This window comes from Triticum urartu, chromosome 3 (assembly GCF_003073215.2).
Source record: "Triticum urartu cultivar G1812 chromosome 3, Tu2.1, whole genome shotgun sequence".
NCBI classification, from domain to species: Eukaryota; Viridiplantae; Streptophyta; class Magnoliopsida; order Poales; family Poaceae; genus Triticum; species Triticum urartu.
Window position 1 is genome coordinate 123,813,108 of NC_053024.1, and position 15,096 is coordinate 123,828,203.

The window sequence follows — 15,096 nt, forward strand, 5'->3', positions numbered from 1 at the left end:
AGATGTTCTAGAGAAAGGACTTAGTCGTGGAGCCATCGCGACGGGTTAGCTTGAAGGGGTTAAAGCGGACACAAGGACGCAAGAGAGTTTATACTAGTTCGGCCCCTTCGAGGAAGGTAAAGCCTACGTCTAGTTGTGATGGATTTGATGGGGTTTCGATGACTAGGGAGCAAACAAGCTTCGCCTATGTCTCAAGTTGTTGTTTGTTGTTCTTGAACCGCCGCCGGGTCGTCCCCTTATATACATGGGTGACGCCTGCCGGTTCAGAGAGTCCCAACACCGGTTCATACTCGTATCCGGGTTGGTCTCTCCTTATTCCTAACTTATATTACAAGTATATGCACAAAGCTGATGTACGGCTACAGGTTGTAAACCGACTACGGGCCCTGGGCCTTTATCTGCCTCTTTGGGCTTTAACACCTTTGAACTACTGATGGAGTTAATCCGGCCCTGGTAGGCCGGTTTATGCCCAGTAGTAATATCCCCAACAGCGGCCGACCACTAGTGGTGCACCACCATGGATAAACCATGCATGCTCCCACTGTACTTCGCCACCATTCAAACCAAATACCGCCCAGGTAGTTCATTTACAAGTCTTGGTCCTGATTACTACTTTGTCACTCATGTCTCACCAAGCTCGCTTCCCAAACAACGTCTACATTTGGCGAGGCAAAAATAAACTTACACGATGGTGACAAGGATGTATAGATAAGACCTACCTCAGTGAACTACTAGGTAACAGCATAGCCATCTGGCAACAATAAATCCTACCATGCAATCCTACCACAAAAGGACTAAGTGCATAATATAAACATAGGTAATTGGAAGAATGGTCAAATGTGAACTTGCCTGGTAATAGTTGATGAAGATTATATCGCTCTCAGAAATTTACTTAATAGAACTCTTCGTCACTCTCCGATGAAAATCTATAAAGTCAAACATTGCACTCACATAAGAAATCATTTCAGAGAACCAAGAAGAACATGCAAAGCAAAAAGTCTTGGAAAAACCAAATGAACATTCAACACACTTAGCTAGCATGGAAATATCCTACGTGCAAAAACAACATGTGACATAGGGTGCAAAGATGTGCTGTGTACTAAAGTGCATACATGGCATAATAGTACAACTATCATGGGCATACCTTTTTGTGTGGAAAATGTTTGGCAATGGTCCAAGTGGTAGGGTTTGGCTATGGTGACACATTGCAAAAAGAATCACATCAATCGGAGCTACGGTTTAGGAGATATGGCCATTTGAAGTTTGAATTCAAATCTGAATAAATTTCAAATTTGAATTTGGAAAAAGTTCACAAACATGATGCTACTGGATAGATCTAATCAGGACGAAGAATTTGCCGCTAGTTTCATCGAATTTGGAGTTACGGTTAAAAAGTTGTGGCTAACTAAAGTTCAGGGACCAATCTGCAAATCCTAGGGACTAATCAGTGAAACAGAAACTAAAATGTACGGCAAACAGGCCCTTGGCCACGTGGCGTTTCGTGGCTGGCCGAAAGGCGTTCGCCGCGTAGCTTATATAGCGGATGGCCACAAAATAAGAAAAACACTATGCGGTGGCTAACTAAAAAACCAACCGTCGGTTTTAACTAAAACCGGGTTAACCGATCTAATACAAAACCGATCTAATACTAAAAAACTAAACGAACGGGGAGAAGCGGGCAGCTCACAGCGAGCGAGGACGGCGAACAGGGGCGGCGGCGCTGGCGTCAGGCGGCGGACGGGGCGGCGGCCTGCGGTGGTCCTCGGTGGCGGGGAAGAAGACGAATGGGGTCGGCGCATCGGGGGCTGTCCGGCGGTGGAGGCGGCGCGCGTCGGGGTGACAGGGATAGAGCGAAGGAAGGGCGGCGCTCCGGCGAACTCCAGCGGTTCGGACGTCGTCCGTGCGGCGGCTCCGGTGTCCCCTAGACAACAAAAAGTTGTCAACAAGGTGTGCATGGAGTAGGGGAACAAGTTGACAGAGTTTGGGGCCTCGGAGTGGCTTACGGCCGACATTCTTCTCCGGCAAAGTGCAGGCAGTAGGAGCTGCGAGACGACGAGCAAGTGGGTAGGATGGAGGGAGGAGGTCCTGGGGGATTTATAGGCGCGATCAGAGGCTGCGGAGTCGCGAGGATAAGTTTATCCGCGAGGGCTTCGCCCGGCGGTTTTGGCATGCGGGCGCGGCGTCCTGATCCCGTGTAGGGCGAGCGGGAGGTTGGGGGCGACTTGGGTGGGGCCCTCCTGCAGCGGGCGCTGCGTGCGAGCGAGAAGGAGAGGCGGGGGAGCGAAGGGCGCTCGGGCGGCCTGGGACGACCTGGCCGGTAGGGGCACTGGGCCAGCTGGCCAGTTGGCCAGTGGGCCGCGCTGCCGGGTGGCTGCTGGGCCGGCTGCCAGCGCGTGCGTGCGTGTGTCTTTTTTTAACCGAAGATTAAAGTAGCCGTAAAGAAATCAAGTGAACTCCTAAAAATACCAAGATAATTTTTAAAATTAACTTGGAATATCTAGAGCACAGTGAACATTTATTCAAGCATAGAAGATTTTGAAAATAATTTTATAATGCAATAAATGCACTTTCGGCCAATATAATAAATACCAAATAAACTCCAACAACTCCAAATAATATTCTACTGATTTTTCCAACTCTTTTTTTTTATATTTGAGAAAGTCATTTTATCCCTTCTCTTTATTTTATAGAAATGATCTTGAAACTCCAAATGGAAATCATTTTTTCCAAAAGTGATTCAAATAAATTTCAAAAGTGGTCCTCATCCCTCCCCACTCTATTTCATATATTTTGAAGAAGTCCTATTATCTTCTCTCATGAAAATCCTTGAGTGGCATAAAGTTTCTGAGTTGAAATACTTCAAATGGAATTCAAATCATTTTCAAACCCTTTTTTCATTTCTTTAAATGGAAGAAGTCATATTATCTTCACTCTAGGGTTTTGTAATGAAATGAATTTGAAAGGTTTTGTAATGAAATGAATTTGAACTCAGGGAGATCAAAATGCAAGGTGAAAAGTTTTGGGAAAGTCCTTTTATTCCCTCTCATTCAACTTTTAAAAAGTTTTCAATTTCCAATTATTTCCACACAATCAATTACACAACAATCAAACAAACAATCATAATAATTTATTTAATATAACATTCCAAAATCTAGAATTTTGGGATGTTACACTCGCTCGGAAAAGAAAAAAATTGCTCTCGATCGCGCACAGGTACATTCGCTCTCAATTGAACCCCCTAAAAATGGCGAAAATCCCTCAAAAAAGTTCACTGAATTTGAAAGAAAAGATCATTGATCCGAAATGAGTTCAAAGATTTTGAAAATAAACTTGTTGATTTTGAAAAAAAATCATCGATTTTGAAAAAAACTTCATTGAATTTGACAAAAAATTAATCAAGCTTGAAAAAAGTTCATCGACTTTGAAAAAAAGTTCATCAATTTTTAAAAAAAGTTTATCAAATTTGAAAAAATGTTTACCGATTTTGCAAAAATTTCATTGCCTTTGAAAAAGATCAGGCATTCAAGGAAAAAGCAAGAAATAAAATAGGAAAAGAAACATGGAAAACAACTGCCATTTTGGCATTTTATAAAGAACAGAAAAAAGAAGGATAGTATCACATGCGTGGCTAGTGCGCCAAGGGAAAAAGCAACCCCCAGCCCACGGCTAAAACAAAGAACACCGATTATCCACGCCAACTATGTACATGTGCGGATCGAACGCAGTCGCGAAAACGGCACATGGAAGCAGGGACTGCCACGAAAACGTATTCGTTCTGATCAATATACTGAACTGGTCGAGTGTTCACGCGTTGTGTTATCCTCAACTACTCCATCATGTGAATCTCCGATGATTTTCGTCTCTCTAAATGTCAAATTTCTGTAATCCTACGGTATCTGCGATTGCATTAGCAATCATTAGTGTACACTTTATGTAAACTACTGCAACTGTTATGCCATCCATCTTGAAAGAAAAGTGATGCCATCCATTGGTGTTTCGTCCAGAACCGATACTGCTTAGAGGTAAGGGAATCAACTCGTGAGAGAGACGTGTCTGTGTAGTGATGAACAGGAGGAGTGAGCGTGACGAGCCAAACGCAAGCTTTTCCCAGTTGTAAATCAATCAAACCTTATGAAAGCAACAACAAAGCTTCTCCGGTTCCTATCATGGTCCTTTTCCTTGAGAAAAAGCACGGAAACAAAATGTGTTCTTTCACGGTCGACGTGGAAATCAAAGTGTGCAGTAACAAGTGGCTGCAAATGCAAACTCGCAAGTAGTAACCGTACAGCGACAAATCAGTTTTTGCGGTTGCCTTTGTGGCCATCTAATCAAAAGCATTTGAATCTTCTTCCTCTGACAGCGACGATCTAATCAAAAGCCTTTGAATCTTCTTCCCCTGACAGCGACGGAGGAAGCACGTCGTCTCGTCGGGCTGCGAACTACAGTTCCCCTGGGACCAATTCAATCACCACTTGAACAATGGAGCGGAGCCTCCCCAAAGCTTCTCGCTGTTCACTTGTGCGTGCGCGCTGTTGCCGTCACGGACAGCCAGCCAGTAGCCATTGAGGTCCGAAAGTTCATCGCTGGAAGTCAGATTAGTGTACCAATGTCACAAGCAAACCAAGTACTAGCGAGCACCGAGCCAGTGCAAGTCAGTCATGTTTTATAAAAAAGGAGGATGACCTCCCGGCCTCTGCTCTCTGCATCAAAACGATGCATGCAGACATATATTATTAATTATACAAAATTCAACAACTAAACAACCTCGACCCAAAAATTAAACGGAAAACAAACACTGAAACTGTATACCTCCTGACAGTAACTCTCCCAGATAACCACTAACACTATATTACAAGACACATCAAAAACGAAAATACACAACTCCTTAGCGACGCCAAGTCAGTCATGTGCCGTGCCAATGGCGCCGGCGGCGAGGGCACTTGACTGCCTGCCTGTACATCATCATTGTTAACTCGTTTTCGATCTGGTAAACCGCTGCCACCTAACAAGGGGCAGGTCGATATATCGATCACCGGCAACCACCGCACTAATTGGGGAGGCAAGATTAGCTAGCTAATGGATTAAGCGTCCCCGTATATGGATCGTGTATTGATCGAAGGGTGTTTACATGTGACGTGTTTTAAATATATACGTACCTGCAGGCTGTAGCTAGCATGCACCCAAGGATGAAGAATCGTTCTTCGCCGCCTTGCACCAGCTAGCTAGCTCGTCGTGATCGTTCCTTTTTGTGAAACAAGCTAGGCCAGCTTTGTACGTACTCTTCGAAACGTAGCCGCGGTACATGCATGGTAGCCTGGTAGGTATGTGTTTTGTTCGGGCACGGGACTGCCGGCCGGACTGATGATAGCCACTGCTAGAGCGTCGCGCTCTCGCGGACTGCAAGTGACCATGACATGGTGACGCCGATCGACCCATCTGGCGGAACGTTCCTTGGAGTGTTGCACATGTACAGTATATCCACTAATTGGCCGGATGGAATCTGTATTTGGTGTGACATGCATATATATGCTGGAAAATCCCCGTCAAATCTGTTGCAAGTTGCTCGACTCGCATATACTTTTCTCAAGCTTTCTTTAGCCAGCCCAAGCAAGAATGCTAATCTAGTTGTCAAAAAGAAAGCAAGAATGTTACTGCAGTTTCCAAGCTTTGTATTTTAACCAGCTGCTGAAGTCGCCAGTGATAAACAATCCAAGAATATTTAACGCTGCCTCGCACTCAGACGTTCAGAGCTACTGGTATCTATCTATGGGTTTGGGTATCCAGAAATACAGGCGAAGAGGTAGGCGAGCCCCGAAAGGTCAAAGGACCAAACCGATGGGTACCGGAGTTCGCTCCCTCCCATGACGCAGCGCGGCACGTTTGGGTTTCGTTTCAGAATTCAGAAATGCTCGCTGGCTGCATATGGCCAGCGCAAGCGGGAGACGTCGCCGTCTATTCTATCCGTGACAAGAACGGCGCAACCACCGATGGGACCTTCCTCTCTTCCCGATCGATCGGTCGAAGCGTACGTGGGCTTCCGGGCGCGCGTTGGCTACCTCCTCCCATTGGCCGCCGGGCATGTGACGAGGAATTTTTGCTCCGGCTGGCTCCTTCGTTGGCTCAGAGCTCGCAATTGCGTCCGGGTCGGGTCGGGTGCGCGCTCGCCTGCGGAGCTACGTGCTGCTCCACGGACCACGGTGAAGAAGAAGAATCTTCCTTTTTTCTTTTTCGTTTGGGATGAGAAGAAGAATCTTCCGGTTCCAATGGATAGAAGGTCTACTCCACGGTGCCCAACTGCCCAGCCACATGGTCCTTTCCTCGATGCTGCATGGAACCACAAACACGTGCGGCGGCGGCTGTGGTTCGAATCGCTCAACGGTGCAGCACGTTGGCTTCTCCTCTCCTCGCATCGATAGCAAAACAGCAGTTTTATCTTGTGGAAACTGAAGACATCTACTATACGCGTATGGTTTTTCTTCGGAATGTCAACTTGACGGGAGGAACAACGACAAGTCTTTGCATGTGCTTCTCTCCCGTTCACCTCGCCATTCCGCCAGATAGGTAGATTCCTACATGCATGTGTACATACCACATAGTACACCCCATTGTTATTATTTTACCAACATTCCATCTGAAAATCATTTATGCTAATGGTTTGCTAGGCATTTTTTTTCATTTTTCATGTTTTTTTTGAAAAATTCTTCTTCTTCTTCTTCTTCTTCTTCTTCTTCTTCTTCTTCTTCTTCTTCTTCTTCTTCTTCTTCTTGATTAGGGCGGGCGAGAGTGAACGGCGACACATACGTGCATGTGAGCCTCGTCTAGAGCCGGAGCCGACCACCACACAATAAGGACAACGACGACATCGGATGAGGTGAGGCATGATTCGAGATAGAGACAACAATGTTGCGACACACTGGCAAGGAGGAAGTGTTGATGCGCTCAGTTCCTGTTCGCGGACATCCACCAATTGTGCGCAAAAAACATGGTGGCCAACGACATCCCCCAATTGTCCGAGCATGAGGCATATGATTGCCCCCCCCCCCCCCCCCCCCCACGCACACACAGAGAGACACCCACACACACAGGGGCTAGGTTTTTGGGGAGGGGACCGGACATATGGAATGAATTAGGGGGGAGGGAGGGAAAGAAACGTTGTGCGGCTGTTTTTATGCCGGAACGAACATATGGAAGTTGAGTAGTGGATGCCCTTTGAAGGTCCTTATTGGTATCCATAGTTGCATGTAAACTAGGTTCGCTTAATGGTAGGTACCACTTGTAACACCTTTGCTCATTTTTCGGGGGAAAATGGATGGTTTCCTTTTGAGCTTACTGGTGTGCAAATAAATAAATGCATATATCAAAACTAATAAATCCTTATATCAATTAGGATCAACCAACGGTTTGCTGGTTAGGAGGTTGGTGGTATCCTCACTTCATCAAGGATCAAACTCCTAATTGATGCTTTGATGTCTCATTCATGCGAATTATTGTTACATATCGGTCGATAGCGAGGCGTTAGTGATGACTTCGTCAACGCTGGACCTCCATAACTCTGCTCTGGTCTTCGACATGCGATGTGGGAGTGCATGTATGTGTGATGGTGCGAGTGTGTACATCTACGTTGCAATCCTTGATTCTGAATAAAATCCTTACATCAACTAAGATAAAAAAACATTTTTTTTCTAAAAAATATGCAATTGGACTTGGTGTGTAATTTTAAGCTTTAAAAGGTTATAAGTACCTAACTGTCCATCTGCAAACCTAAAATGTTCGAAACTATATGTGCTATTTTTGGCTTCATGTATGATATCCAAACTAGCGAAAAATAATAGTTGCATACCATTTTGGGCATCAAACTGTGTGCAAATACTCACTCGCGCATTTTCATGAAAAAGCAGCTATGTGCGATTTTCTATTCAAAATGTGCAAATTATACTATTTTCCATTCTTAAACTCTTCCTCAAAAGAGCACCAAAATAATTATATGCATTTTTAGCTTCACAATGTACAAACTACTCAATCGCACATTTCTACAACCATACTTATAAAAGTTCAAATTTGGACTTTAGAAATTACAAGTACCCAATTGGACATTTTCATCCTAAGACCATAAAAATTATAATGAGTCATTGCCTAATAAACCACTCAATTAAGTTATAGGTGACAATAACAAGCAACAAAAACCATCAAAATGCAGGTAATATAAAATACAAAATTCATATAGGTAAAATACAAGCAATCAAAATACTTGCAAATTAATAGACAAAACATTTGTAACTTTAAGACATAACCATATTCTAGTGTGTGTATTCCTTACATTTCCGGGAATGGAAATATTGGTTCTATTTTCCAACAATCCAGAATCCTTATTTGTCACCCGTGTGTAGGTTCTCATGACAATGACACTCCTCTCCTCTCCTCGGTGCACGCCGAGAAGTGGCGACAATCTATCTCCATTTATATGTCATCATGAGAACCAACACATGGCGATAATAAATATTATGGACTCCCCACGCGCTCATTATTCCATGCTGATCCACAAAGAATACCTATGGTTAAAAAGGTAAATCCTAGGCTAATTACACAATAACTCCAAGTATTCAAACACTCTCTTAATTGATATTTGCAATAATTTGTAAATGAAGAGTCAACGGTGCTTTTTTAAGCACTTCCTTTTGCATATAAATATACAATTCATGAATATAGTGAACTTTGCCCTGACTTCTTGCTGCATTGTCACTGATATTTGCTACACTGAGCCTGCGTCAGGTCTACATAAAGGCACTAATGGAGTGTCCAGCGACATTAATCAACTGTTTTTGTAAGTTTTGTGAGACAACTTGTATGGTGTCTACAATGTGTGTTTCATAAATTGGCTTGTTCGTTATTAGATCTAATATTTACATCAGGGGCGGATCTATTGAGGCACCCATGGCACCCCCTACAAAAGTAAAAAAAATAGTGTATATGGCACACTTAACATTATTTTTGTAATAACTTATTGTTATTTTTAGACTATTTGTAGGATTGTACAATGATGTTTAAGCCCAAATGTACTCTTTTGTGTAATTCCTCGATAAACATAGTACTTTTGTGTAATTTCTCCAAAACCAATGTATCGATGTTTGGCACTCCGGGTCCATAGTTCCTAGGCCCCCCACTGATTTACAACCTACCGCGAACTGTACTCCTTAGTTCTTGGTATTCCTTGAAACTACAATATTTGATCTATTTTTTCAAAAATTTGTTGGTTGTGCATTAAAGCAGGAGTATCGAGCCATGGGATATTATGGGAGCATCTAAGTGATGGTATCGCCTGATATTCTCCTATGGGTATGAGCCCCTACGGTTTCAACTAAAAAAATAATCAAAACCATAGCACGAATCTCAGAACGATCCAGCGTCCAAGAAAGATGATGCCACTTTAAACCAGTCAGCTGCGTTTCAGCAAAACCGCCGCTTAATCACCCGCAAATCACAAGCGGGGCCCGAACCCGTTAAGAACGTCTTGCAGACTATTGACCTTGCTGGCTGGCTGGCTGGCTGGCTGGAGTATTCCGTCGCGCTCACGACTAAATCATTCGGCCCCACCCTCTCGCCGGAGCCCGAGACTTGATCAAACAATTAAACGAGCCAATACCGTCGCACTTTGATCAAAAGATCCTTCCATTACTTTAACCACCACCACCGTACCGGAGACCATCTCCGCGCAAGGATTTAAACGGGCGCGCCGATCGAGCGAAGCCATTAAGCTCGGCCAGGTCTCCGCCGGTACGTACGTGCGTGACACCAACCTCGCCGGGCGCGCGTGCGATCATGACGATGAGGCGCCGGTTATCGGCCTGCGTCCTCCTCCTGCTCGTGCTCGCGGGGCAGCAGGCGGCGGCCAAGAAGTACGCCGCCATCTTCAACTTCGGGGACTCCCTGGTGGACGCCGGCAACCTCGTCGTGGACGGCATCCCGGAGTACCTCGCCACCGCGAAGCTGCCCTACGGCATGACCTACTTCGGCTACCCCACCGGCCGCTGCTCCGACGGCCGCCTCGTCGTCGACTTCATCGGTAATTGATTGATTAAATTTAAACTGGATGATCATCGTCGGTTTCTCTCGTCATGGTTGGTTAGTCTCAGCTCAGCTAGCATTAGCAGCCGTCATTTTCTGAAGTGTGTTGTCTCGGTTGTCTGTTGTGCGCATGAGCAGCGCAGGAGCTGGGGCTGCCGCTGCTGCCGCCGTCCAAGGCGCGCAACGCCACGTTCCACCACGGCGCCAACTTCGCCATCACCGGCGCCACGGCGCTGGACACCAGCTACTTCGTGGCCAAGGGGCTGGGCAAGACGGTGTGGAACTCCGGCTCCCTGCACACCCAGATCAAGTGGCTGCAGGAGATGAAGCCCAAAATCTGCAGCTCCCCCGAAGGTTGGTCGTCGCTCATCGATACATACATGCATCTCAATTACTGGTTACCTCAACGTGTAAGCTGATGCGCATGCATTGGGCGCGCCCGCCGGCTTGGGTTGATCAGAGTGCAGGGGCCTGTTCCGGCGGTCGCTGTTCATCGTGGGCGAGTTCGGCGGCAACGACTACAACTCGCCGCTCTTCGCGTTCCGGCCGCTGGAGGAGGTGCACGAGTTCGTGGGGGACGTCGTCAACTCCATCGGCGAGGGAATCGAGGTAATTAACCGCGCGTCCACGTGAGTCCCCGGCCGCCGGCCTGCCGTTCAATTATAAAAATCTCACCGCCGGCTGGCGCGCGCGCTCGACGATCGATGGTGCAGAAGCTGATCGCGGAGGGGGCGGTGGAGCTGGTGGTGCCCGGGGTGCTGCCGATCGGCTGCTTCCCGGTGTACCTGTCCATCTTCCGGAAGCAGCCGGAGATGTACGGCGGCAAGAGCGGGTGCATCAAGGACCTCAACACGCTGTCGTGGGTGCACAACGTGGCGCTGCAGCGCAAGATCGTGGAGCTCCGGAAGAAGCACGCCGACGTGCGCATCATGTACGCCGACTACTACACGCCCACCATCCAATTCGTCCTCCACGCCGAGAAATGGGGTGAGTCAAACAACGTGTACGGGCGCTGACACACCGGGCCCACCACCTGTCCCCCGTCACCCTTTTTTGAATGAAAAAAGGTTTAAAACGGACATAAAGAACTTTCACTTCTATTCCAGAGCTCGAATTTTGTAAAAATTCAAATCGGCAACGCTACGCGAATAATTATTTGTTACGAGGTGGCGTGAACCGTGATGAACACAAGCATGGGAGGGAGCTGGGGAAGGGGCGGGAGAAGAAACCAAAAGAATCAACGGGGTGACGGGAGCGCGCATGCATTTCCGGGCGGGCAATCCAAACCGGTGGTTGGGCCGAACGTTCCTACCATTTCTGAGAGGTTTCGTGATCAAACGCACAAAGACCACGAACCCTTCTCGCGAACGGGAGGTGAGGATGAATTTCCCACAAAAAGAAGCTTCGGTCCAGCTACGTACATGGCTGGCATGGCGATGGCGTCGTCAACATTGCAACCGATTAAGAAACGTGGAGGGGTACTCGATTCTACCCGGTACTAATTTCGTAGGCGCCTACGTACGTGTAGCATGACGATGTTGATGCGACACCTAACTAAACGACCGATGACATAGCCAGCCAATCGATCGATGGAACCCCACCCCATACTGCCACATTATTTTGTCCTGAAAAATTCAAGTGCCATTTATGTGCTCGGTTTATTTGGGTAAGTTTTGAAACATAATCAGGTGAGTTAGCTAGTCTGATCGATCACATTGTTTAGTTTGTGGCAGGGCTGTGAAATAAATTGGCACTGCTGCTAGTACAGGAACTGTCATGGCATGAGTATCTCTTTCTAATTTATTTTGTTACACATGGTGGAGACGGCTAAGCCGAAACCACTTGTATAAAAAAAAATGGTCGTTTCATTTTTTTAATTAACCTAGTTTTGTTATTGTATTTCGAAGTCTTAATTAGTGGCGCCTTGATTGCTGGTCCATGTGATCCGTAGAGCATTGACCTGTTCATGATCAACTGGTAGTTGTATAACATGGGCAGCTAGCAATTTGGGATTTAACTGAAGCAATTAGAATGTTGGGCGCGCTCTGTTGGACCTAAGTGTCATCATTCGAAAAGCAAAACGAATCAAATGCATAGAATCGGCTGGCCCCAATGATAGTTTACAGTTGTGTACACTTCGCAAAAGTTTAACTATAGCTAAAGAAAAACTAGGAAGTGCAAACTACGATCATCAGAAGTACAAGAGCAAAACAACACATATAGCTGTGTGCATGCATGTTTAGCTTGTCTGTACCGTATTTGGGGCCATCCACTTGACACATTCAGCTTGTCTGCACTGTACATCTGGAAGGCTCTCCCCCTATCATTTTCGTCCCCCTAATCAAGTAATCATACAACAATCAGGCACAGTCATGCAAGCATTATTCGCGCAACTTGGTCTTGGTTCTAGTACATGGTAGTATCACAGATATGTGTGCACATCAGCTTAATTTCTTACAAGGAGAAAACGACCGCTCGATATAATTAATTACGAGTAGATCCGGTCTAACAAGCCGATTATTTTCTTTATCATGGAAGAAGAAAATGGGCAGGCAGCTGGTGTGCCGCTGTGCACTGATTCCTCACGACACTCATTTTTTCCAACATTGAGCTTGTGATGACCCATTTTAATAAATCAAGTGAAAACAGCGTGACTTGGTCGAAGACGTACTACTCCGCAATGCCCTTTGTCCGGTCCATTTTTTTAGCTCTTGTCTGGTCCATTTTGGTAGCCTCTCCCACGAAAGAGCAGGCAAGACAAGAGGAGAGTGACCCAGAAGTATGACGCACGTTGCGATCCGGGCAATCCGGCTTGGAATCAGACAATGCATTCTGGACATTTATCTATTCTTATCTACAAGCGACAGATGCTGCAATGATGATAATTTTGATGGACGTGAATTTTTTTGGTCCTTGGTTGGTTGCAGGGATGCTGAGGCAGAAGCCGAGGGCGTGCTGCGGGGCGGCGGGCGTGGGGGTGTACAACTTCAACCTGACGTCCAAGTGCGGAGAGCCCGGCGCGTACGCGTGCGACGACCCCTCCAACCACTGGAGCTGGGACGGCATCCACCTCACGGAGGCCTCCTACGGCCACATCGCCAGGGGCTGGCTCTACGGGCCCTTCGCCGACCCGCCCATCGTCGGCAACCGGAACCTCGAGTAGCAGCACTAGTAGTAGTACACAGGCTTGTTTTTGCGTACATGCCATTGCCGCCTGCACATGGGTGGGTCACTACTGTAGAGAAAGGAAAGGAGGTCAAAGAACAGAACATGCCTTGTGCAGATTGGTTAATTGTTAATTAATTGGTTCTGTTTGTTCACGACATGAAGGAGATTTTGGGAAAATGGGTGCAACGTCTTACATCGTTAGAGGCGACGGCTTGGTGTTAAATACATACGCAGAGGCATATCCCTGGAGATGCATACATGCATGCGTTACAAGGAGAAAAGAAAACAGAAGAGATAAAGAAGATTAATTGCGATATGCGTAACCTCCTATCAGAATTATTAAAAAGCTACTCCCTCGGTCTGATAATATAAGAGCGTTTTTTAATTAATGTAGTGTCAAAAACACTCCTATATTATGAGACGGAGGAAGTACAAGATAGCTCCGTGTGTTTGGAAAAGATGCAGGCTCGCTGGAAAAACAAGACCTAAACATGGCACAGGCCTCTGAGTTTTCTCTGGTCCGCTCGTGTTTTAGGCGGCGTGCCCAGTTGAAAGGGACCCTTTGCTCTGCATCTGCCAACGTCGTAGGTCACCTCCTCGTATCAAGTTTCTTTGTTCTCTGTTCTTTGCTTGGAAGAACACAGGAGGGAGGAGCAGGCATGGGGAAGGTGATGAGCATGCGGCTCGCGCTGGTGGTCCTGGTGCTGGCGAGCCTCGTGCTGGCGGCCCAGGAGGCCGACGGGGCGCGGCCAGCGTCGACCGACGGCGTTATCAGCTACGGTGCTCTCCTGCGCGGGAACGGCGCCAACACCTCCGACGCCAGCGTCCGGCCTTCCGCGGTGGCCAACTCTTACACGCGCGGCTGCAGCAAGATCAACCGTTGCCGCGGCTGATGCGACGCGTGCCTGCATGCGTGTGTATCTCTTGCTTTGCTCGAACGTTTGAACGTTGATCCGGTGCCGTGTGCAAGCCAGGAGTATGATGCAACACACTCGCTTCTTTCATGAATACAAGATCATGCAGTGCTGTCTCTGAATCAAACTGTTTAAAGCTTGACCAGATCCGTAGAAAGCATTAGAATCCACACTACTAAATTACTTTTTTAGACAAGACACTACTAAAATACCTTTTTTAGCACTACTAAATTACTGTTAATGCAACATTGGTCGGGCCTAATTCGACAACCCGGACCGGCCGATTTTTTTACAAGGCCTGGACCGTTCAGTCCGATCCATAGCGGGCCATGAGCCGGGCCGAAAGCCCGCTCAACACATCCAGGCTTATAGCGATAGCCAACCCTTTATTATAACCACTTCCTCCGCTCCTAAATATAAGGCCATATTTGATAGCAAAGTATTTTCTAAGTATTTTGAAAATACTATAATTTTTGCGATTGCCACAGTTTTATTTACAATGAGCTGTTTGATTGCCCCTAACAATTGTGTTTTTAATATTGTAGTATTGGGCAAACTGTAGTTTTTTCTCTGCATAAAAAAAAAACCCCAAACCTCTTTTTTAAAAACAGAGCTACTGAGTGCTTAAACACAACGGCTAAACAGCAAAATTTACAGTGTTATGCGGCAAAAGCCAAACAGGTTCTATGTGTTGTGAATACTGCAAAATACTCTGTTTTGATAAAACTATGGTATCTCACACCTACAGACAAAATTACTGTAGTTTTTGATACTTTGGTTTATATAATACTTTGCTACAAAACACAGGCTAAGTATTTTTAGAACTTCTATGATATGGACTATATACGGGGTAAAATAAGTGAATCTACATTTTAAAGTATGTCTATGTGCATATGTATGCAGTCTATATGAAAATCTTTAAAAAGACTTATATTTAGAAATGGAGGGAGTA

General features: G+C 46.2%; 2 protein-coding genes across 2 annotated transcripts; both read left to right on the top strand.

The window, feature by feature from the left end:
• The first annotated feature begins 9,658 nt into the window (after positions 1–9,658).
• Positions 9,659–13,385, top strand: LOC125543243 (GDSL esterase/lipase At5g45910-like). The gene is made up of 5 exons (XM_048706528.1): positions 9,659–10,060; positions 10,201–10,416; positions 10,523–10,671; positions 10,776–11,049; positions 12,990–13,385. Exons 1-5 carry the CDS (start codon positions 9,817–9,819, stop codon positions 13,223–13,225), a joined length of 1,119 nt encoding a protein of 372 aa, XP_048562485.1. The 5' UTR covers positions 9,659–9,816; the 3' UTR covers positions 13,226–13,385.
• Positions 13,386–13,517: 132 nt separating this feature from the next.
• LOC125543244 (protein RALF-like 9) lies at positions 13,518–14,190 on the top strand. Its single transcript, XM_048706530.1, has one exon. The coding sequence runs from the start codon at positions 13,722–13,724 to the stop codon at positions 14,121–14,123; it is 402 nt and encodes a 133-aa protein (XP_048562487.1). The 5' UTR covers positions 13,518–13,721; the 3' UTR covers positions 14,124–14,190.
• The last annotated feature ends 906 nt before the right edge of the window (positions 14,191–15,096 follow it).

Bases quoted from the DNA above. Each gene is read 5' to 3' on its own strand.
- LOC125543243 (XM_048706528.1), top strand. From the start codon at position 9,817: ATGACGATGAGGCGCCGGTTATCGGCCTGCGTCCTCCTCCTGCTCGTG. The intron at 10,061-10,200 runs GTAATTGATTGA...GCGCATGAGCAG, and splicing joins CCTCGTCGTCGACTTCATCG to CGCAGGAGCTGGGGCTGCCG. The intron at 11,050-12,989 runs GTGAGTCAAACA...GGTTGGTTGCAG, and splicing joins CCTCCACGCCGAGAAATGGG to GGATGCTGAGGCAGAAGCCG.
- LOC125543244 (XM_048706530.1), top strand. From the start codon at position 13,722: ATGGCACAGGCCTCTGAGTTTTCTCTGGTCCGCTCGTGTTTTAGGCGG.